This window comes from Eptesicus fuscus, chromosome 15, assembly GCF_027574615.1.
Source record: "Eptesicus fuscus isolate TK198812 chromosome 15, DD_ASM_mEF_20220401, whole genome shotgun sequence".
Lineage (NCBI taxonomy): Eukaryota > Metazoa > Chordata > Mammalia > Chiroptera > Vespertilionidae > Eptesicus > Eptesicus fuscus.
In genome coordinates, this window is record NC_072487.1 from 74,002,383 (window position 1) to 74,024,198 (window position 21,816).

A 21,816-nucleotide genomic window follows, 5' to 3' on the forward strand; every position below is an offset into this window, starting at 1 on the left:
GCTGAGTCCCGGAGGTGGTCGTTTCTGGGGAGGGGGCGGTGGGGCTCCTCCCACCTGCCCCCTTCTTTCCAGCACTTGCATGGCGCTTCCCTCCTTTTCCACTCTATCTGTCACATATTGCATTCCTCCTTCCTTCCCTTTCTCCATTTGCCTCCACTTCTCTCACCCAGTCCCTAGTGATCCTACCTTAGGGCTGAGGATCTGAACCCAGGTCTTCCTGGAAAGTGTGGATTTTGTTCACTTACACGCAGGGCTCCCCTGATGTCCCCACCTCCCAGTCCTGACTCTTTTGAGCTGTCCCAGGAGGGTGTCCCGCCTCTGACTCACAGGCAGAGGCCAGGCTGTGACTGTGACCAGCGAGGTGTGTGATGTGTGTGTGGGCGTGCACACGGGTGTGAGAGTGTAAGAATGGCACCCAGGCAAGGGGTAGGACATGGAGCAGCCGGGAAAGGGTCTGGGAGCCATGGGGCCACCTGATGGCTTTCTTCCTCTCCCCTGCCTCTGGCCCTACCGGTCCTGGGCCAACATGGTGAGTGTGGGACAGGAGTGGGTGAAGGCTGACCCTTTCCCAGAGACCTTCAGGGAAAAGGATTCTACTTCACCCCTTGGCTTGGCTTCTTGATCCATGACCCTCTTTTAAGGAAGCTCACTCTGATGTCTGACTCAGTCTGCCCTGTTCCCACTGACATGTTGTCTGAGGAAGCACAAATCAGACCAACAGCGTCTATTTATGTTTCCAGGTGGCTGGAGGGTAGGGTCATGGGTCCAGCCTTCATGAACCCCAAATGCAGCAGCGATGAGGCTTGCTCTACGGTGATCTGTGACCAAAGCGGATGGGGTAAAGCAGGCAGCCCGGTATTAATCAAGAGCAGTTCAGAGGTTCTGGTTCACTCTGGCGTTTAGGCAAGTCATTTCCCTTCCAAGGCCTCAGTTTCCCTTCTACCAAGTGATAATTAACATTCTGCCTTTTTCCCAGGGTTGGTGTGGGGATCAAGGGAGACAGTGGCTAGAGGAATGCCTCATTAACCACAATTGTGGCTCTCCGAGCACTTGGCTAACTTCCAACGTGAGTTCAGGTTCTGGAGGATATTTGACATGCCCAGGTCTGTGCTGAGGTCTGACATATGGGAACTGGAAGATTTGGTACCTGCTCTAACTCCAGTTTTGCTAACACACAGGCAACATTTGGCAAATCATGGCCCTGCCTTAGGGAAGAGAGCAGTCTCAGCGAGTCTCAGGGCAGCTGGACATCAGTGAGGTCTGGGTGCTGACTGAGAAGGCTCAGGTTGTCAGGAGTTGGGAGGCATTTGGGTAGGGAGCAGCTGTGTGGGCAAAGGCTTGGTGTGGGATGCACTGAGGAGAGCCGCTGGCCAGAGCAGAGTGCAGATAGAACGAGGAAGAATAAGCAAAGGTTGCCCTGGGTGCAATGGGACAGCTTGAAGAACCCTCAGAGTCCACAGAAAAGTTGGACTGGTTAGGACTCAACATGGTGGGTAGCAGGGAGCCATGGAAGGCTCTTGGGCAGAGAAATTACAACTGGACCCTAAGAAAGCAAAACCGATTCTATGGAGCATTGCAGACGGCCCTCTGAGCACGCCAGGCATGAGTGTGCAGGGAGCTGGTGCAAATGCCTCCTGTATGCGGGCGAGCTTCTGTGTTGTGACTCAGGCCACGCGTGTGCTTCAGTGTGCCAAGTGGCTGCATGCCCCAGATCCATGCTGCACGTGCCAGCCAGTGGGGGTGCTGGGCAGTGGGAGGCGGGAGAGGTGTATGCGTGCTGTTTGTGGGCATGTGTGTCAGCGTGTGCATGCGGGGCTGTGGGGCCTCACAGCATTGTGTGCACGCCCGTGCGTGTGCGTGAGCGTGTCCGCCACCCCCAGGCCTGCCCTGTCCGTGCGTGTGAACTGCCATGTTGATTTCGTGCTGTCTTTCAGAATCACTATCAGTGACCCCTGAGGAGCGTCAGCCACGGTAGGTACATGCCTCTTGGCCTGCTGCATGAATGGTGTGTCTGCCCCTGCTGCACCAGCTCCACACGGGGGGGCACACCGGGCCTTCAGAGCCAGGCTCCCCGCCCTCTCCCCTCTGCAGCTCCAGACTTACTCTTTCCTCCTTCTGTCCTCACTGCCAGCTGCTCTCACCTCCCTTCTCAGCGAGCCTCGGGACTCAGTGCCACTGCTCAGGACCTCCGTGGCTGAGCCTGGCGGCTCTTGGGCCGGCTCCGCACCGAGCTGGCAGACATGGTGTTCTCCGGCGCTGCCAGAGGCAGAGAGCTCGTGGTTTATGGTGTAGGGGCAGGGAGCTGGGGCTCAGGCAGCCTTGGGACTTCACCCTGGGGTGCCATACTCGTTCCCCAGTCAGCCCTGCTGCTGGGGCAGGAGGCCAGCTCGCAGCCTTGGAGCTCTAGGACCCGAATCCACCAGAGGGCAGAGGAGGGCAGTGTCCCACCTCTGTTATGCAGTGATCTCGGGAGAAGGCTCTGGTTGTTGGATGATTTCTGAAAGCCTCGGGGTCCTATCCACACCACCAGCCCGCAGCCCCTTCCCCTGCTCCCTGGTGTTGCCACGCCTGAAGGCAGCGTTCTCGGCCCCGGGTGAAGCACCCAGCCAGCCAAGGGCTCACAGACCGGGGCCTGTTGCTCCTAGAGGTGGCCTACACTTTTCAGCCAGCGGGACGGCAGTGTCTGCTGACCGGGCAGGGCAGCCTCTCTGAGTTCCATCCCCGCTGGGCCGCAGACTCGCCCAGTGAACCCGCCGCCACTCGGTCCCGGCTGCTGACTCGCATTCTTCTGCTTTTCCCCAGCAGGAAGGGCCCAGCCTCACCTACGCGACCTGCGGTCCCCCGACCACCTGAGGCTCCCCTCTTAGACTTATAAGCCTGTGGCCACTGGCATCCAGCTGCCTGTCCTCCACCTCCCCAGGGTCCCTCAGAGACTCCTGGGCTCTCTGCCCACCCAGAGAGGCCTCCAGGGCTCCCTCCAGCCGTCCTTGTAGTTCTGCCCTCCTGGTTCAAACAGTGTTCTTCCTCCTGCCTTTTCCATCAGGCCTGGCGGCTGTTGCCTGGGGCTCAGAGCCCCGTCCTCCTGAGGCTAGTGGTGGCCTGGGCCAGTGGGTTGAGGATAGGGAACCACAGAAGGAAGCCAGAGGGGGCTGAGCATGTGTCTGGAGCTGTGGGTGCACTGCCTGGTGGTGTGTGAGAGACCAGCGTGCGTGGCAAGGGGAGGGCCACCCCAGCCTCCAGCCCAGACCCCACAAAGCTCTGGCCCCCGCCCATCTCCAGCTCCTCCCTTCCACCTTCCCTTTCTCATCTCTCCCCTCTCTTCCGGAATCCTTGCCCACACCTTCACCTGCATCTTCTTCCCCTGCCCTCCCCTCACCCCCCTGCGGGCTCAGCTGCCCCTGCCTTACCAGCTCTCTCCCTCCTCTCTCCTGTTCTCTCTCTCTCTGTTTCCTCTCCAACTGCCAGCCGATCGGGTCAGGCAAGTCCATCCCGTCCTGAGAGCCCCAGGCCCCCCTTCGACCTCTAATCAGATCCCTCTATTCCTCGGAGACTTCTCTTTCCAAGCCTGCCCGGACGGCTGTTCTGTGACTTGACAGTGGCTCCCAGCCCCAAGGCCTCCCCCTTCATCTGTGACTTAGTCTGTTGTAGTGGTGAGCTGACACACCCAGCGTGACGTTGGTGAAACTTGTGCCCCTCTGTGGTATTTCTCCCGCTCCGTTCTATAAATATCTATAAATAACCATATATTATACATATATATATATACATGCACACAGATATGGCTGCCACAGCCTCACCTCTAGTGCTGGGAATTACCGTGCTGTCCTTGAGGAGTCTTGTGGCCCAACTATAAGGGAACACTGTCACCCTGACATCCTCCTCCAAAGCGTGCCACCTCCGATGAGCTTCCCTGTCATGCCCACCCAGCCTGTGACAGCCAGCCCCCTCTGCTGCCATCCCATCCCGCCCTCCTCCTGCGCAGGGGTGCTGTATTGGCAGTTGCGTGGTTCTCTGACCGCTACCAGTCTTACTGTCTCTTGGCTGAGAATAAAACCCATTTCTGGACAATGGGGAAAAAGTGTGTCCTCTGCTGGCTTGTGTTGTCTGTGGCACTCAGAGAGGTGAGGGTTTAACATTGGGGTGCAGGGGTGGGGGGGACCCAGCCATTGCTAGGGTGCTGTAAGGAATGATAAAACCAGGCCCCACCCTTTCCACGGCTACTGGGAAAGCACCTGGGTATTAGCAGGTCCTCATCCTGTGAATCCTGCTCTGACCACTAGGGGGCAGGAGCACCATCAGCCTGGAGGGAGGAGGTGGGGTGTGGGCCGCAGGGTGGAGGGACTGAACAAACAGGCCACCTGTGGGCAGGGTCATGGAATGACCTGGCCTGGAAGTCGGCTCTCTGGGTGCTGGGATGCTGCTTTCCCTCCGCAGGGTTAGATCAGTCTTCTGAGTCTGTCAGCCATTCAGGCAGGACTGCCCTGGAGAGCCCTGTGGCTGACCCCTGGAGTCCCCCAGGCTTTACCAAGCAGCATATGACAGGTCCAGATCTCCAACACCCCCGCTGGGCGTGCTCAGACACCCTGGGGCTCCACACAATGCAGAAGCCTGTTCAGTACCAGGCACAGGACCCAAGGCCCAGTGACCGGAAACAGAAACACACAAGGCACCTGGCTGGCGTGGCTGTGACTGAGCGTCCACCTATGAACCAGGTCATGGCTCGATTCCCGGTCAGGGCTCATGCCCAGGTTGTGGGCTCCGTGCAGGAGGCAGCTGATCAGTGTTTTTCTCTCATTGATGTTTCTCTCCCTCTCCCTTCCTCTCTCTGAAATCACTAAGAACATATTTTAAAAACAAACACACACACACAAGGCAGTATGGCTAAATCCATTTATTCCGAAATAAAACAAATAGAGTCGAATCAACCCCATCCCCACCTCCTTCCTCTGTCATATGTTATCAATAAATAAGTTTATTCTTGCATTATAATAATAATAGGAGCGGCAGGGATGGGGTGCAGGGACTGGGTGGGCTCTCCTCACCCAATCCCTGCACCCCATCCCTGCCGCCCCTATTATAATTCTCCAGGGGTAGTGTCAAGTTACTAGATCACCATGATCTTCACCCCAGCATCGTTATCGGCCCGGTAGAAGAAGGGGATGCAGGGGTTTCTGCTCAAGCCTGGGTACTCCTGGGGGCTCTGCAGCTCACACAGCAGCTGCATGATCTGCTGGGCGGTGGAGTTCTCAAGTGCAGCAGGGCCCGGCTCCACGCCGTCCGCGAGGCTCACCTCGTGCAGATCTTTGGAGAAGGCAGGGCTCTGAGTGTTGGGAGCGCTCTCCCCCACCCACCTGCCCACTCACCCGCTCCGAGAGCTCTACTCACCGCCTTGGCTGAGAGCAGCTCCAGTCGCCTGGGGGGCCTGGGGGGCCGGGGGTGCTGTCGTGGGCTCCCCAGCAGGGTTCTGGGCAGCCCCCAGGAACCTGCCATACCATTCATTGCGCTCACCAACCAGGCGCACCACCAGCTCCTGCAGCTCCAGTAGCTTCACCTGGAGAGAGAGGCACTCAGCAGCCCGCCCGGCCCTGGCCCCGCCCACAGAGGCGGTCAGGGCCCTACCTTCATCTCCTCCTTGTCCTTAGCCAGCCGGCTTATGTACTCCTCCTTCTCCCGGTGGCGCTCCTTCAGTACCGCCCTCTGATTCTGATACAGGGTGATGTAGTCTCCTGCGAAGAGGGGGGAGGGCAGCGGGTGGACAGGGCTCAGCTGCTGGGATCCCCACCCACCATGCAGTGCTCCCCGCCCCGGGCCCGGGCCTTCCCGCTCACCAATAGTATCTGTTTCTCCGGACAGTTGAATGCAGCGATGCTCCAGCTCCTCAACCCGCTCCTTCAGATCCACGTTCTCTTGCATGACCCCTGTAAAGCGGCTCTGCAGCCACAAAGCAGGGGCAGGGCTCAGCAGCCACCTGCCCCGCCCACCCCCACCCTCCTGGCCCTGGCCAGGCGACACTCACTCACCTGCAGCTGGTCCATGGCCACCTGGAGGGCCTGGTGGGTCTCCGCAGGCACACTGTCCCCCTCGGTGCTCGGGGCTGGGGTCTCCGCCTCCAGCCTGCGCTGGGATGGGGCTGCCAGCTGCGCCAGGTGCCGGCAGTGTAGCTTTTGCTTCTTCAGCTCCCTCCGCAGCTGTGCCCGTTCTTCCTCAGCACCGGCTAAGGCCGTGTTAAAAAATTCCACCTGCGGGCAAGAGGTGCGTGTGTGCTTTTGCGGGGGAATGCTCAGCACAGCGGGAGGCAGCGCGGCCCTTCCCATCACAGGGCCTCTCTCTGTGGACACATCTGTGGTTCAAGGAGGGGGTGGTGTCTGACCACTGGCTCCCAGGGGAGGTTGGGAATCAAGAGAAGTTAGAGGGTAGAAACCAAGAGGTGAGAAGGGACCTCAGAGGGAGGCAGGAAGGTGGGACAGGAAAAGGGCAGGGAGGTCAGCTCACCATGGCCTCTCGGCTACCTAGGTCCTCCGGTATGCTCAGCTTTGGCCGCGGAGCCTCCTCCTCCATCTCCTCTCCATCCAGTCCATCTCCTGTTGGGGGCAGCCAAAGGGGCCTCAGACAACCCCACAGGGCAGTGAGCAGCCCAGGAAGACAGCTCGGGACCCCGCTCTGCCCACCTCACTGACCCCAGAGGAAAAGGATTCGCTGTCCTAAAGGTCTCTTCTAACTCAACTCTTTGCTGCTAAAGTCCCCTCCTCCTCGGGCTCGGGCTCCTCCCTCTGGGTAGTTCCAATTACCTTCCCCAGGCAGAGCCATGAGGCTCAGCTGGGCCTGTAGCTGCTGGTTCTGCTGGTTGACAGCCTCCAGGAGCCCCTAAGGGGCCAGGAAAGAGCGTGAGAAGGGACACAGGTTGCAGGCCTTCCCACTCAGGGCTCAGCGGCCCAGCACTCCGACTGCCTCACCTGGGTCTCCTGCAACGCTTGGCGGGCCTGCTTGGCCTCCTCCCGGCTCTGCACTTCCTCCTGCTGCTGCTGCTCCAGGAGCTGGGCGTGCACCAGGACCTGCTTCTGCAGGGCCTCCTTGTCCGCGGCCAGCTGCTGGTGGGCGGCCACGTACTGCTGCAGGTAGCTCACGTACTGGTCCCGCTGCTGCTGCAGACCCTGGGCCTCCTGGCTCTTCAGCTCCACCTGCGGGAAGACCCCGGGCGTGAGGGCAGGTGGTGGCCTGCTTCCCGCTTCAGAGATCAGCACAGACCTCTGCCCAGGCCTCTGCCCCCCTTGTCCAGAGTCCCATGCCGCCTTCACCCAGGCTCATACCTCCTAACAACCGGCTTTCTGTTTTCACTTTAGGCCACAGGCTTGTGGAAAAACAGAGCGCGCCAACCAGTATCTGCTAAGTTGCACACTAAATGCCTGAGACTACATGCATGATTCTCATTTAATCCTCAGACCGCTATGAGGAAAGTGCTAATCTCCTTTCAAGTTAAGGAAACTGAGCTCAGAGATGTGACGTGAATAGGGACTAGAGGGGCTGAGGTTAGAAGCCAGGGCTGACTGCAAAGAGCCGCCCACCATATACCACATCTCTTCCCCTCTCAGCGAGCTCAATGCCTCCACTGGAGATGACCTACAGCACAGGGCTACGCACCTGTACAGGTCAGAGGGCAGAGGGCAACGCAGTCACAGGCTCTGAAGAACTCAGGGACCGCCTGTCTCTCCAGGCGGGAGCTGCCTCAGCTCTGGCCCCGGCACCCAGCTCATCCCTGCCCAAGTGCCTCCGCCCCAGGGGCCAGTGCCTGTCTGAGCCCTTCTCGGCCGGGGCAGCGTTACCGTCTCCTTCAGCTCCCCCAGCTTCTCCTGCAGCTGGCCCAGCTTCTTGGCCAGCTCCTTCTTGACATACTGCTCCGTCTGAAGCGTGCTGGTGATCTCCATGTTCTCGTTGGTCTGGACAGAGAGAAGCAATTAGTGGCCACCCAATGCAGCTGGAGACACCAGGATTTGATGACCTCCCCCCGCCCCCACACACACAGTTCAGGAAAGGGTAGAAGCAGGAGAGAACCCCCCACTCCCCGCTTCCCCACATTCACTGACATGGCCTCCCTGGGTCATAGGATGCCTTCACAGGCTCCATTTCACATAAGGACCATCCACCCCATTTTAAAGGTGGGAAAACAAAGGCCCAGAGGGGTTAAGTGTCTTGCCCCACAGGAAAAGACTTCGCAAGGGAGGCTGGGCAAGCAGGGCTGCGCACCAGCCTGACGAAGCTGTCCTGCAGCTCAGCCAGCTGCTCCTTGAGCTCGCGGTTCTGGGAGAGCGCACGGCTGATGGTGGTGCGGTCGCTCTGCATGTCCTCCAGAATCTGCTTGCGCATCTCCGCCTGCTCGCCCCAGCGCTCGGCCTCCTGCTCCAGCTCCAGCAGTCGCTGCCCCTGCTCCTGATTCAGGCGACTCAAACTTTCATTGTCCTGAATTTGGGCCCGCAGCTGCCCTGTCAGGACCTCCAGTTCCTGCTGTAGCTGTTCCGCTTGGGCTTGTAGCCGCTCTTCTGCCTCCGAGGGCCCTGCCGGGGGCTCCTGGGGTGGGGGGACAGCTGAGGAGGCAAGCAGACAATAAGGGCCTCTCACCTCTTGGTCCACAGCTAATTCGGGCTCCTCACCCCAAATCTTGGCTTCCTGCTAGTAATTCCCACACTCCTATGATGTTCAATCTTTCAAGATACTTTCAATGGAGTTAGTTCTCTACATTTTCATGCTCAGGACAACTCTGGGTTGACAGTGCACACTCCACCCTTTTTCAGATGGAGACACTGAGGCTCAGAGAGACTGCAAGACTTGTCAGCTCCTGGTACACTCCTCTTTCCCTGTGCCACAATGTCCTTCCATCCGCCCCCCTCCTCGGGGGCATTCTAGCCAGCCTCTCGGGCTCCCCGACATGAGCCCTGCTCCCAGATCACTCCAGCCTCAGCTTACCTATCTGATTCCTCAGTTCGGCCAAGCTGGTCTCCAGCTCCTGCACCTGACTCACGCTCAGCTCCTTCTCCTCCCTCAGCTTGCACACCTGCCCAAAGCACGGAGAGTATGGAGGGAGGGGATGGAGCGGTGGCCACGCGACCATCTCCCTCTCTGCCCCCACCTACAGAACACACACCCAGCCCTGGCTGGGCGGCTGCTGGTCAGAGCATTGACCCCATGAGCCAACGTTGTGGGTTCTATCCCGTCAGGGCACAAATAAGAATCAGCCAATTGTGCCTAAATAAGTGGAAATCAGTGTCTCTCTCAAATAAAATTTTTAAAAATTAAAAAAAGAACACATACACATCTACCTGCACACACCAGTGATATGATTCCCATTTCACAGATGCCCAGAAAGAGCAAGTGGCCTATTTAAGGTGGGGGCCGAGGTCACCTCTCACCTGCTCTGACATCTGCTGCATCTTCTGTTGCCAGATGGCATTCTCTTCTTTCAGATTCTCTGCGTACTGGTCTCTCTCCATCTGTAGCTGCTTCAGCAACTCCTTCAGCTGCAGGAACGGGCGCAGAAGTCAGCCGGGGCTGGCACCAGCCTCTCCCACGCTGCACCCTATCGGGCACCTGGCGTCGTTCCCCTCACACCCCTCCCTCCGCAAAGCCGCACCTGCTCCACATGTGTCTCCAGCTGCGCCCGCTCCTCCAGCGCCTGCTGTAACTGCTCCTTCCTGTCAGGGGTTTCAGACTGACTGGAAAACTGGATGGTGGAAAATGAGGTTAGATCTGGGGAGCCCTGGCGGTTCCACACAATACTCCCCAAAGGGTCTGAACAACTCAGGGTCAATAAAGAGCTCTAGCCTCATTATGTTAGTACCATGTCCATAGGTTTATATTTACTAAATACGCATTGTAAGCTATTCAGTGAGTGTTCGAAGTCCTCCCAACCTTTCCACCTGATTCAATCCTCCCAATCCGGTGTGCCTATTCCAGGTGTCTTGGGATGCATTCACATATGGTTCTGCAACTTACTTTCACTTTGCTGTGTACAAGGTATATTTAATTTTGTAACGGTGGCACAGTAGGCCAACATATGAATATAGCATACGTTCGTCATACCCTTCCTGAGGGCCTTTTAGATGGCTACAGCGAGTGAGATTACACATGGGGCTGACCCTCAAGATGGAGTGGTTGGGTCAAAAGTATGAGCAGCCATCTGAACTTCAGAGCACCCTGAGGCTCTAACTTCTCCTCTCTCCAGCCGGCCACTTGCTAGACTGCCTATCTCGGGAACAGCAGTCTGCTGGCTGCCCAGGCCAGACCAAATTTGAAGAATGGGGTTTCACTCTGGGGTCCCTGACAACCAGGTCACACCCAGGAGACAGCAATCAGGAGGGTGTTTAGCTCAGAAAAGGTCTTAGGGAAGACGGAACTCACACACACCCCCTTTCAAAGTGTCTGCAGGTCTGTCTTGGGAAAGAGCTGAGACTTTTCCTGTGTTGCTCCGGAGGGCAGACAGACCCCAGTGGAAGGGAGTTAGTTCCATGAAGGCAGAGAATTGCTCAGCGTGGAGAAAATGAAGAGGAGGAGCTCTCTGACCCGGGCACCCTGACTACCTGGCGGCTCGGTCCCCCAAAAAAGGAAGAAAACAGACTCAGGGGCCAGCCTGATCAATGTCATCTATAAAACAACGGTTTTCAATCAGGATGCTTTTAAAAACAAAAATGAAAAATTCCTAAACCCTGAGATTCTGATTCCACAGTTCAGGGCAGGGCCCCAAGTTGTAGATTTTTATCAGAAACTAGAAGATTCCACGGCAGGACCAGAACAAGGATCCAAGCTTTCCAGCTCCTGGCTCGGGGTCACCCACAATGAGCGCAGAGGCCTGGCCCCAGCTGGAGGGGGCCGGGGCTCCCTGGGCCCAGGCCCTCACTTGTTGCAGCAGCAGCTCCGACATCTCCAGCTTCTTCTGCAGCTCTTCCACCCTGAGCTGCGAGGCCTCTTTGTCGGTCACCAAGACCCGAAGCTTCTCCTGCAGTTCCGAGTTCTCCTGCTTCAGGTCTTCATTAGTTTTGCTGTGGCCAGAGGCAGTGGAGAAAGGCATGAATAAAGAACAGAAAGGATCACCGTGGCATCAACCCACCGCCCTCACCATAGAACCGCAGACTAGTGGCATGGGAAGGGACTAGATCAAGAGTCACAAGTGACCGGCCAGAGAAAAGGACACGAGCTGCATGAGGTTAAGCATGAGTCAGCACAGCAAGGACTAGAGCAGGCTGCACGTGTCCAACCTGGACAACCTCCTCGCCATGCTACTCGTATCCCTCCCGCTTCCCAGCACACCACCCAGCCCAGGCCCCCTGCCCCCCCCACCCCACCCCATCCTACTTGTTCTTGTATAACTCCAGCTTTAGGGCATCACGGTTTTTGGTGAGTTCTTTGTTGTGCTGCAAACATAGAAAGGTGGGGTCAGGTGGGCTGGCAGACGAAGAGTAACAGCAACACTTTCTCGCATGCAGTCGCACTACATTTTTCCAAAGCACTTCCGAGCCCATGTTCCCGTTTGCTTAGTGAGAACTGGGTGAGGGTGGAAGAGGCAGGCAGAGAGCGTCACAGCTGGCCGACAGAGGCCCAGGAGAGCGTCAGTGCTGCTGTCACCACTATCAGCCTCGTCACGCTGCACCCTATCGAGCACTTGACCCAGCACTGTGCTAACCCTGTGAACCCTCACAATCACCACAGGAAGCAGTTACTGTTATTGTTCCCATTTTACAGGTGAGCAACACGGAGCATTAGAGGTTAACTCACTTGCCTAAAACCACTTAAGAGTTATGACTGAAGCCCTAACCGGTTTGGCTCCGTGGATAGAGCGTTGGCCTGCGGACTGAAGGGTCCCAGGTTCGATTCCAGCCAAGGGCATATGCCAGGGTTGCGGGCTCAATCCCCAGTGGTGGGGGGGGAGGGGGTGCAGGAGGCAACCGATCAATGATTCTCTCTCATCATTGAGGTTTCTATCTCTCTCTCCCTCTCCCTTCCCTTCCTCTCTGAAATCAATAAAGAAATATGTATTTTTTTAAAAAAAGACTTATGACTGAACACTCAGGTCTGGGGTGGGGCACAATATGAGGGGGGGGAATTTAATTTTTATTGTAATCTTTCATTTTTTTAATGGATGATACTGACTCAGCCCCAAACTCAAAAGGCACAGAAGTGACATGTCTCCCAGCCACTCTGTTCCTCTCCCCCTGGGATTTTATGAGTCCTTTCAGATATGACTTACATCACACACACACTTCTCCCCTTTCTACACCCGGGATAACACATTAAAAATACTGTTCTGTGCCTAGGACTTGGCCAAGGCCCGCTGCCAGTTACGGGCAGGGCTGGCACGCAGGCTCTGGACAGCACACTCCCAACAACCACAGCAACCACCTCATCCACAGGCTGCTGCTAACAACCCGCACAACTGTAAAGCGGTGGGAAATGGCCCGGCTGCCTGCTGGCAGCACACTCCACGCTAAAGAAGGGACCTTGGGCCCTGGCCAGTGTGGCTCAGTTGGCTGGAACACCGTCCTGTGCACAGAGGGTTGCAGGTTTGATTCCTGGTCAGGACACATACCCAGGTTGCGGGTTTGATCCCTTAGGCAGGCACATATATAGGAGGCAACCAATCAATGTTTCTCTCCCTCTCCCTTCCTCTCTCTCTAAAATAAATTGAAAAACATATCCTGGGGTGAAGATTTTAAAAAAAGAAAAAAAGAACTTTTTTTCTTTAAAAAAAGGGAACTTGAGGCTCACTCCCGCCTCGGAGACGCTGCGCCTCCAGTGGCTGGGTGGGCTGCTGGGCTCACCCTGTCCGCCTGCTTCTGCTGCGTGGAGACGGCACACAGCGTCCGCTCCAGATCTCCGACGCGCTGCTGGGAAGACTGCAGGAGGCCAGCAAGATCCTCCGCCTCTCCTGGAAGGACAGAAACGAAGTCCAAAGAAGGATGGCCCCTCAGGGCCGGCCCGTGTGCCGGGCTGAAGCAGGAGGCAGGGCAGGCGCAGACTCCCACCTGTTTTCTGCCTGGCTGCTTGCTGAGTGTGGGCCAGCGCGGTCTGTAACTCCGTCTTCTCAGACACGAGGATCCCTATGGTCTGGATGTGAATCTTTGGGAGAAAAGCCAAACAAGCGCTGAGCAAGAGGGAAGCACACACCTGGGGGACACGAGGAGCACGCTCCAGCCGGCTCACCTGCAGCTGCTCTCTCAGCGCCCCCTGTTCCTTCGCAAGCTTTTGCTTATATTCCTGCTTCTCCTGCGGGGAGAGAGAGGAAACGCCTCTTACTGGGAGGAGGAATGAAACAGCAAAGCCCATGCTCCAGAATGCCACCACTGGCCCAGGACAAGCCCACCGATGAGGCCGGGCTGGTAGGGGGCAGGAGCGGGGGAGGGAGGGATGGGCCCTTTATTTTTCCAGGCTGAGTCCTCCTCCAGCCCCTCAGCGTGTAATGAGTAGACAAAGAAATCACATTACTTTTTCTAGTTGATCTGCAATTTCCTGGTTCTGCCGTTTCTGTGGAAAGAGTCAAAGGAAGGTGACTGAGGTTATATCCCCTTTACTATGCTCCCCGGACCAAGGAGGGATGGACAGGGACCAGGAATGGCTTTTAAAGGGAGACTTCAAAGCTCCCAAGCAGAGACTTTGGGCCTAGGGTGGTTCTGTGCCCTGGATTCCTGAGTGGACAGTGACATAAAACTCTAGCGATGGGCTTTGAGAGGGAAAGACACCCTGCCAGCTCGTGGTGTGGACGGGGGCATTCATTCATTCATTCATTCACTCACTCACTCAACGAATATTCCTGAGCACACACCACGGGAGAGGCTCTGTCCTCAATAGCAGAGATATAGGAATGAAAAGGACCTTTCCATCTTGGATTTTTTGAGCTAAAAGGGACTTTCGATACCCTCTACTTCTACACCCTCAGGACACTGAAGTCCACAGAGAAGTGACTTGTTCAAGGTCAAAGACAGAGCAAATTAGGGGCAGAGTCAGGGCCAGAACAACAGTCAGGCTAGTTCTTTCCCTAGATAAATAGTGCCCCCAGGGCAAGTGTGGAGAAGGTTTGACAAGCAGTGGTGTGCGGAGGACAGAGAGCAGCCACAGAAAGAGCCATGCCACATGCTCCGCACTCGGGGGTCCCTCCAGCTGAGGCCTAGGCCCCCGCACCCCATTCTCCCTTGGCACTGGGGCTCCCGGCCCCTTTCTCCAGAGCCCCAGATTGGCAGCGTGGCATCAGGGGCCCCCACTGGACTCTTACCAATTCCTCTATCTCGCTACTGAGTTGTTTGTTTGTTACATTGCTGGAATCCAGGGCTAGGGATAGTTCTTGGTACCGGCTCTGAGGCGCATGCAGAGAGGAGGAGTTGGAGGAGGGTGGGGGGAGAGGTAGAGAGAGCAATCATTAGGGCTGGGGGTATCCGGGCGGTCTCAGCTGGCAGCAGGGTACCCAGCCCCCTCCGTTGGGGTCCGGAGGCTGGCCTGCAGGGTCACTGGGCCATAGTCCAGGGCCACTCACCTCCAGAGCCTTTATATTAGCAGAAGATGCTAGTCCCTCCCCATTGACGAAGGACGCAGACTAGGAGAGATGAAAGAGCTCACATGGAGATGCTCTCTGGCCCTCTCCACGCCTAAGCCTCCGACTTCCTGTCTTCCCCAGCAACTGGCAAAATTTCCTTTTCTGCCTCCTAAGTTGGCCCCCTCCTCCCATAACCCCTTTGTGCCAACCTCTCCTGGTTCTTCTCTCCCCCTCAACCCACCCTCCCCAGCAGCTCTCCTCCTGTGCTTCCTGCAGCAGGATAAAAGGATGTAACTGATCTCGTGGTCCCACTCCTTCATCCGCACAGCTTCAGAGAAGAGGCTCAGCGAAGGAACGCCTAGCTCAACCTCACCCAGCTGCGGGCCTGCTCCCAGCATCCTCCCTCCCTCTTGGGAACCTCTGCCTCCATTCCTGTCACAGTTTCTCCTCCCCACTCCAGCTCCCTCTGGGCTCCAGTTTCTGGGGTACCTCACATACGAGACCGTTGAGCTGCTGGGAAAGCTGACGCAGGCTCTCAGTAGAAGAGAATCTGGGGGTGAACACAGGAGTCAGGGGTGCAGGAGGCTCGATGGGAAAGAAGGGGTCATGGGCAGTGGCCTGCCCCGACTCCCTCAGCCTAGCAACTGCTGCCCCCATAGGAGACACTCACGTGCTTTCAGACAGGACAAAGGGAACATTTTCAGGATCATAATTCTGTTTGGGAAGAAACGCATGAGGTGAGAACAACCCCGGGGTGAGGTGAGCCAAGCTCATTCTGACAACCTGCCAGCTCCCCAACACTGAAGGGAAACCTGGCCTTGGCCTCCCCCACCCTAGTCCTCAGGAAGGGCGCTGGGCTCCTGGAACCGAGCCGCCTGAAGAAAGGAGGGAAGATCACGAGGGCCCAGCCCTCTGGGAAGGAAGAGGGGTGAAGGCAGAGGGGCCGCGGGCGAAGGGGGAAGAGGCACGAACCTGAGCTGATGAAGCAGCACTGGGGGAGAGGACACCGCCAGGGGACATGGTGTCATCCGCAGGCAGAGCCGCAGGGGCCGTGTGGTCTTTGGGCGCCTAGCACAGAAAAGAGCAGGGGGTTAGGGGACATGCGGGAAAGGCTTCTCGCTGCCATGGATGCGGGGGTGCGGAGCAGGTAGGACAGGTGTTGCTGCAACAGAGTGACAGTCACACATGCTGGGAGCCACTCTGGGGTGTGGCCATGGCTGGCCCAGGGCTCGGGCCACTCTGCAGCCTTCTGGCCGGCCAGAGCTCAAAGCAGGACTGCAAGACTTTCAAGAACACAGGGGCCTTGTTCCCCTGGAGCGCAGCAAGACAGTACCAGGCTCTGACCTGTGGCAGCCACAGCAGGTGGAAGGAAGGCGTGCCAACCAGGGAGAAGGGAGAGCCTGCCTGTGCCTCAGGGACCCTCACCCTGGGCCCCTGCTGGGCAGAGGGCGCAGTGATGAAGCAGCGGATCAACAGCTGGCAGCACAGCTTTCCTCTCTCACTCGCCTCTCCTCCCCCCTCTCCTCCCACCAACCACTGGCTGCGTTTGCCTGACTCAGGTCTTTTCCGGGAATAAAGCTTTCCAACTAGAAGCCTCTCCCTGTTCCTGGGGTAAACAGTAACCCCACCCCAACCTCCTAGCTCCAACACAACCACCTAACCAAGAAGCCACCTGAGGAAGCAGAGGTAAGATATCTACCCGCGGACTGGGCTTCCCGAACAGCAGCCAGGATTGACCAGGAGCCATGGAGAAGCCGCTCTCTCTTCCCCAACTGGCCCCACCTGCTCGACCAGCGCCCCTCCCCCCAGCCTCTCTTCGGGCTCAGGCCTGACACCTGGTCCAAGACTCTGGCTCTAGAGAGCTAACATCCAACAGGCCAGATGGGCAGAGAGACAGGAAGATGGGTGACAAGCTGAAGCTTGACGAAGGACAGTGCTAGGGAGCCATGAGCTGTCCAGCGAAGCTGGGTCCCAGAGGAGGAGGCTGCACCTCTGGGGCGGGGGGAGTTGTGCCTGCTCTCTGGACCCCTCAGCTCTGGCCTCCGAAAGTCCCAATCTGCCACCCTCCTTAGAGCAAGTGCTGCAGAACCTGGAGGAGCTGCGGTGGGGTCGAGTTATTTACATACTGTCCACTCTGTGACCTTTGGCCCTGGAACCTGGTGTTGCCTTGCCAACCTACACAACTGACTCTAATAGGTAAGAGCAGGGGTTCTGAGCTGACCGGACAGAAGACTTTGGGGGAGGTGGGCACCCTCCCAGCCATGGGCCCCAGCAAGCTCTAGGTCCCTCCTGGCATCTTGGATTCCCACTCATCCCTAGCATTAGACACAAAAAAGCTCAGAAGGGGAAAAAGTACTTTTCTAAAGACTTAAATATATACTAGTAAACATGACTATTCGTGAGCAACCAAGTTATTTCACAATTTTAAGTCTTATAGCTAAGTATGGAGTTATAAGTCCATACTTACAAAAAATACGCTCAGTTGGTTGAGCATGGTCCCATGCACTGAAGGGTTGTGGGTTTGATTCCAGGTCAGGGCACATGCCTGGGTTTTGGGCTCGATCCCCAGTGGGGGGGCATGCAGGAGGCAGCCGATAGGTATTTGGCTCTCACATAGATGTTTTTCTCTCTCTCTCCCTTCTTCTGTCTAAAAATAAATTAAACACTATCTACTCCCCTCAAATGTCCCATTCCATTAAAAAAACTATTTTTTATTTCTCCATTATTCCCCCTTTCTGGAAATGCTATATTTCTGCCCAGACACTGCAATCACAGGCCTGCATGACGGGAGTAGAAAACTTAAGTGGGAAGCAGTTATTGATAAAGAGAGGATTTAAAAACAAGAAGTCCTGGCTGGTTTGGCTCAGTGGATAGAGCGTTGGCCTGTGGACTGAAGAGATTCCGGTCAAGGACACATGCCCATGTTGCGGGCTTGATACCTATTAGGGGGCATGCAGGAAGCAGCCAATCAATGATTCTCTCTCATCATCGATGTTTCTATCTCTCCCTCTCCCTTCCTCTCTGAAATCAATAAAAATATTTTAAAAACACACACCAAAAAAAAGCACGAAGGGACTATGGGAATCTGCATCCTCATTTCAGAAGGACAGAAGGACATGGCACAGATCATTAGTGTAAATACCCAGCTTCAGAATTCCTTTAGGCCTGTGCTGCCCTCCCCATGCCACTGGAGCTGACAAGGTGAGTCACAGCACCTGGAGAGACCTGACCGACTGGGTGTGAGTAGTCCCGATGACTGAAATACTCTAACACCAGCCAGCAGGGCTAGTCCCAGGCCTCCACCCATGCCCCCTCCGACAGGATCTGGCCCCATTTCAGCCCCACTCCTCTGGCCTGGCAGAGGTCCCCCCAGGAAGTTAATTAAGGAGGAAGTGCCAACATCACACCCGGAGAACGTCATCTCCTGGCCCGGCACACACCAGGCTGCCCGCCTTTCTGGAATGTGCTCTGTGAGCTCATAATCCTGGCCGTTACCTGGACCACGCCCTTGGCCAGGAGCTTCCATGCTCCCTTCTCCATATGGACGGATGTTACCCACCTCTGATCTTCAAACCAGACTCAAATGCCACCCCCTCCAGCCTCAAGTCCATGTAAAACCAACTTCTTCTCAGCTGAGCATGTGGAATGTTGCCACATTCTATCTTGCCCCTTTCAGCACAGCCTGCCTCCCTCAGTGGGCATTCGACCTGGTTCCTCCCCTCTCTTCTCCGGGGCCCACTGGATATGGTTGTGTCCATATTTGATTTTTACTCCCTTTCTCTTAACCCTAGATAGCTGACTCTCAAACCAAAACTAATCTACTTGAAAAATTACAAACTGCTCTGCAGTCTGTTGCTCTTTTGGGGACAGATGCCCACAGGGCAAGACCTGAAGGTTTGGTTTTATTTAACCTCTTAGTCTGACAGCACCACTGGCCGTTCAAACACGTGAGGTTCAAAAAACTCAAACCCCACACACCTGTTCTGGAAGCTATTCCCAAATTACCTTTAACCTTCAAGGTGCATCTCACCTGCTCCAAGAGGATAAAAGAGGTGGGGGAAGAAAACAAACCCAACCAACCAAGCAGGTGAAAAAGCAGACACGAACAGGCCAAGGGCTAATGAAAGCAACATAAAAATAAGCCAGAGTTTAAAGAACCCCCCAAACCAGAGAAGCCTCGGGGACATGCACAGCGGGGAGAGAACAAGCCAGAGAGGGGTCTCCGCACTGCCTCACCTTCCAATCGTCCAATGGGGAGAGCGCTACCCCATTGGAATGGTTAAGGTCGGACACCAACACCTTCAGAATATCCTGAATCTACAGGAAGCGAAAAGGCAAAAACAAGGGTAGGGGAGAAATAGAAAAGTGGCTTAGAGAGAGGCAAGAGAGTCAGGGAAGGAAGAAGAGATGGGTTCGGGGGAATTCAATGCTAGAGAAGAGAGAAGGGGATCAATACCATGGCCGGTGCCATCTTTCCAAACAGACACTTGCTGCCTGGCCACAGGCAGAAATCAACACAAATGAACGGATGGACAAGCCCCCCGAGCGATGCAGTCACATAGAGTGGAGTCACCTGACCAGTGCAGCTCATCAGACCCTCTCCTCAGGCCCAGGATGCTAGGGACCAATCTGGCAGGGCTCCAGACCCCCACCTCCACTTTAAAAACCAGGCTTCCAAGTAAAGGGTTGATGAACAAAAGGGATTACAGCTAAAAATAAGTTTGAAAGACACTAATCTGATCCAATAATACCATCTCACAAATGAGGAAACTGAGGCCAGGCGGAGGAAGTGATTTTCCTGAGGCTGCCCAGAGGCGGGCTCAAAATTCCTAATCCAGTGCCTGGGGTCCTCCTCACTGTACCCCGGGGCTCTCCTCACCATGCCCTGGGGGGCTCTTTTGCTGGTTGTTCTCACAGCCTGGCTTCCCCCAGAGACTGGGGATGAGAAAAGCCACCAGATAAGCAGGACCAATAGCAACTACCCTTTATTGGATATTTACCCCACACCAGGCCCCGTATTAAGGGATTAATATAAAAACAACAATGTAACTTAAACTTCACAATATTATCCTGATTTTACTGATGTGAAAACACCGGCCCAAATAGCTTAAACAATTTGCCCCAAGCCATATTCCTAGCAGAGGGAGGGGTAGAATTAAGAATTCAAGCCCGGCCATAGTGGCTCAGTTGGTTGAGCATCGTCCTGTGCAATGGAAGCTTGCAAGTCCCATTCCCGGTCAGGGCACATACCTGGGCTGCTGGTTCGATCCCTGATTGGGGCACATACAGAAGGCAACCAATAGATGTTTCTCTCTCTCTCGCCCTTCGCTCTAAGCATGTCCTTGAGTGAGAATTTAAAAAAAGGGGAGGGGATGGGGGACATCTGTAATACCCTCAACAATAAAAAATAATTTAAAAATAAAAAAATTCAAACCCAGAATTCTTAACCAGTACTGAATACTTCTTCCACAACCTTAACCTCCACCCTCTACTGCCCCCTGAGCACCCCTCCCCCCGGAAGCCAGGACTCACATCCTCAGGCGAGTGACCATCAGAAGTGGTTGTCTCGGGGCTACTGCCATTTTTAACCTTCTTTTTCTTCTTAGCTCCTGAAGGAGCGCCAATGCCTCGCTGCTGCTGGAATTCTCTCAACTGCAAAAAGGAAAAGCGGTGAGACTCCTGACAACTACAAACCCGTGGATTTACATCTTACAGTTTAAAAAATATTCACATTCGCCATCTGATTTAATGCCACAACAACCCTACAAGGTGTTGCAACTCTTACATAATGACTGAAGAAATGGACTGATAACAAAGCTTTTTTATAAAGGCAGTAATAGCATTTAAACTAAGTCTTCTGGCTCTGAGTTCTGGGGGTTATGCCATAAAGCAGTAGCTTCCAGGGGACAAAACCAGAGGTAGAAGGGGTTAACATTTAAGTGATCAGACATAAGGGCCCTTCTTTATGTATCTGTTGGAGATGTACACCACTACTTCTCAAACTTCTCCATCAATGTGGCTTAATGGCAGAAGGCAGTGAAGGCGCAACCCTCGAGAATCTGGGGTGGTAACAGAAGACAACCCAACCACCATTTCAGAGAAGTCTATTGTAATCTTACAAATCTATGCAAATGTCATCCCTAAGTATATTAACACAAAAGGCTTTTTCTCTCTCAAGGGAATCCAGCAAAACTGGTGCTTTCTCCTGTGGCACTCCATGTTGAGAGGAGACTTGGGAAGGATTGCCAGCTGTGAAGTGCAGAGCTCCACAGGGGATAAGCCGGTCTCACTCCAAAGAGCACTGAGAGCCAATCTGATTCCAGAATCATAGGAAATTAGAACACGAGTTACGAGAATTCAGATGAAAAATTTCAAAGTCTCTCTGGAGAGTAGAAACCTGGGAGAAAACCAAACCAAACCAAACACATTCTCCCCATTGACACCCAGAGATATGGTCAGTCTCAGCTCACCCGTGCAATGCAGGCTTTTCACGCTCCCAATGTCTATGGATGACGTACAGTCTAGAGTAAGGGAGCCTGAAACCTCTCTGACCTAAGTCCCCGAGTCCCGAGTCCCCTTGAAGCTGGAAATTTGGGCCGTGACCAGAGAACCGGAAAGGGGGTGAAAACACGAGGAGACTGGGTCGCAACATCAAACACGGGGCTTAGGGCGATAATGACAGTTTCCAGGGGGATTGTGGCAGAACTACATTCCACTCCTCCCAACCGACGCCCGAGTCGCCGCTCCGCGCTGGGGGAAGGGAGCGCCGGGCCCGGATCCGGGTCCCTGGAGATAGGAAGCCCTGGGAGCCCAGGGAGCCCAGGAGGTCCGGTTCCGGGCGGCAGGAGGCGAGGGCCGAGCCTGGAGCCGGGAACCTCGGGGGTCACCAGCCCAAAGTCACCCGGGGCGGACAAGCGAGGGCGGGAGCTGAGCTGAGCTGCCGGGGGTAGGGGGGGGTGGGGGGCGGGGCTGGTGAGCAGACTTTGGGGGGGACGCCTAGGGGCGCCCGGGGTCTGGTCCCGTGTGCCTCTAGAGGCAGCACAGACTCTGACCACGATCCGGCCATCAAGGGACCTTGGGCTAAGTCGGGGAGCCACGACTCGGCACCTTTTACCTTTTTCCTGGCCTCCGCCAATTTTTTCTGTCGGACTTCTTCCGACATCTCTGGAAGGGGAGGGAGACGGGGGGGCCACATCACCGCGATCCCGGAAACCACCTCGGAATTGCTTCCGGCAGCCACCGCGCATCTTGGCGATTGAAGCTAAAAAGGAGGGATCAGAGCGATTACAGGCAGCAGCTGTGTGGGC

At 55.7% G+C, this 21,816-nt stretch overlaps 2 protein-coding genes and 1 non-coding gene across 9 annotated transcripts in view; 2 read left to right on the top strand and 1 right to left on the bottom strand.

The window, feature by feature from the left end:
• Positions 1–4,067, top strand: part of DNM1 (dynamin 1) — a 41,937-nt gene extending 37,870 nt beyond the window's left edge. The window contains exons 21-22 of one of the 3 annotated variants that reach the window (XM_054727398.1): positions 1,935–1,971; positions 3,777–4,067. In XM_054727398.1, coding sequence (XP_054583373.1) covers positions 1,935–1,956 — 22 coding nt within the window. In that variant the 3' untranslated portion in view covers positions 1,957–1,971; positions 3,777–4,067. Of the gene's footprint in view, positions 1–869; positions 872–1,934; positions 1,972–2,802 lie in introns of all 3 variants that reach the window. The other 2 variants (XM_054727399.1, XM_054727397.1) reach the window with 2 other exon arrangements.
• Positions 4,068–4,996: 929 nt separating this feature from the next.
• On the top strand, positions 4,997–5,075 carry MIR9350 (microRNA mir-9350). The gene is given in 1 exon segment (NR_129202.2): positions 4,997–5,075. It is a non-coding gene; the product is annotated as a microRNA mir-9350 (primary transcript).
• On the bottom strand, positions 5,071–21,719 carry GOLGA2 (golgin A2). Of its 5 annotated transcripts, XM_028127313.2 has the most exons (27): positions 21,624–21,719; positions 20,042–20,161; positions 18,746–18,826; positions 15,482–15,577; positions 15,180–15,223; positions 14,999–15,059; positions 14,510–14,569; positions 14,252–14,332; positions 13,468–13,506; positions 13,186–13,248; positions 13,008–13,101; positions 12,804–12,910; positions 11,341–11,399; positions 10,886–11,027; positions 9,623–9,712; positions 9,402–9,509; positions 8,959–9,046; positions 8,242–8,579; positions 7,821–7,934; positions 6,954–7,178; positions 6,789–6,864; positions 6,493–6,581; positions 6,021–6,239; positions 5,829–5,931; positions 5,620–5,726; positions 5,386–5,551; positions 5,071–5,301 (listed from the first exon to the last, which is right to left on the bottom strand). In XM_028127313.2, the coding sequence occupies exons 1-27, from the start codon at positions 21,702–21,704 to the stop codon at positions 5,105–5,107; spliced, it is 3,048 nt and encodes a 1,015-aa protein (XP_027983114.2). In that variant the 5' UTR covers positions 21,705–21,719; the 3' UTR covers positions 5,071–5,104. The 5 variants fall into 5 exon arrangements, with proteins under 5 accessions (XP_027983114.2, XP_008150802.2, XP_027983117.2 ...); XM_008152580.3 differs by lacking the exon at positions 18,746–18,826; XM_028127316.2 differs by lacking the exon at positions 14,252–14,332.
• Between the last annotated feature and the right edge of the window lie 97 nt (positions 21,720–21,816).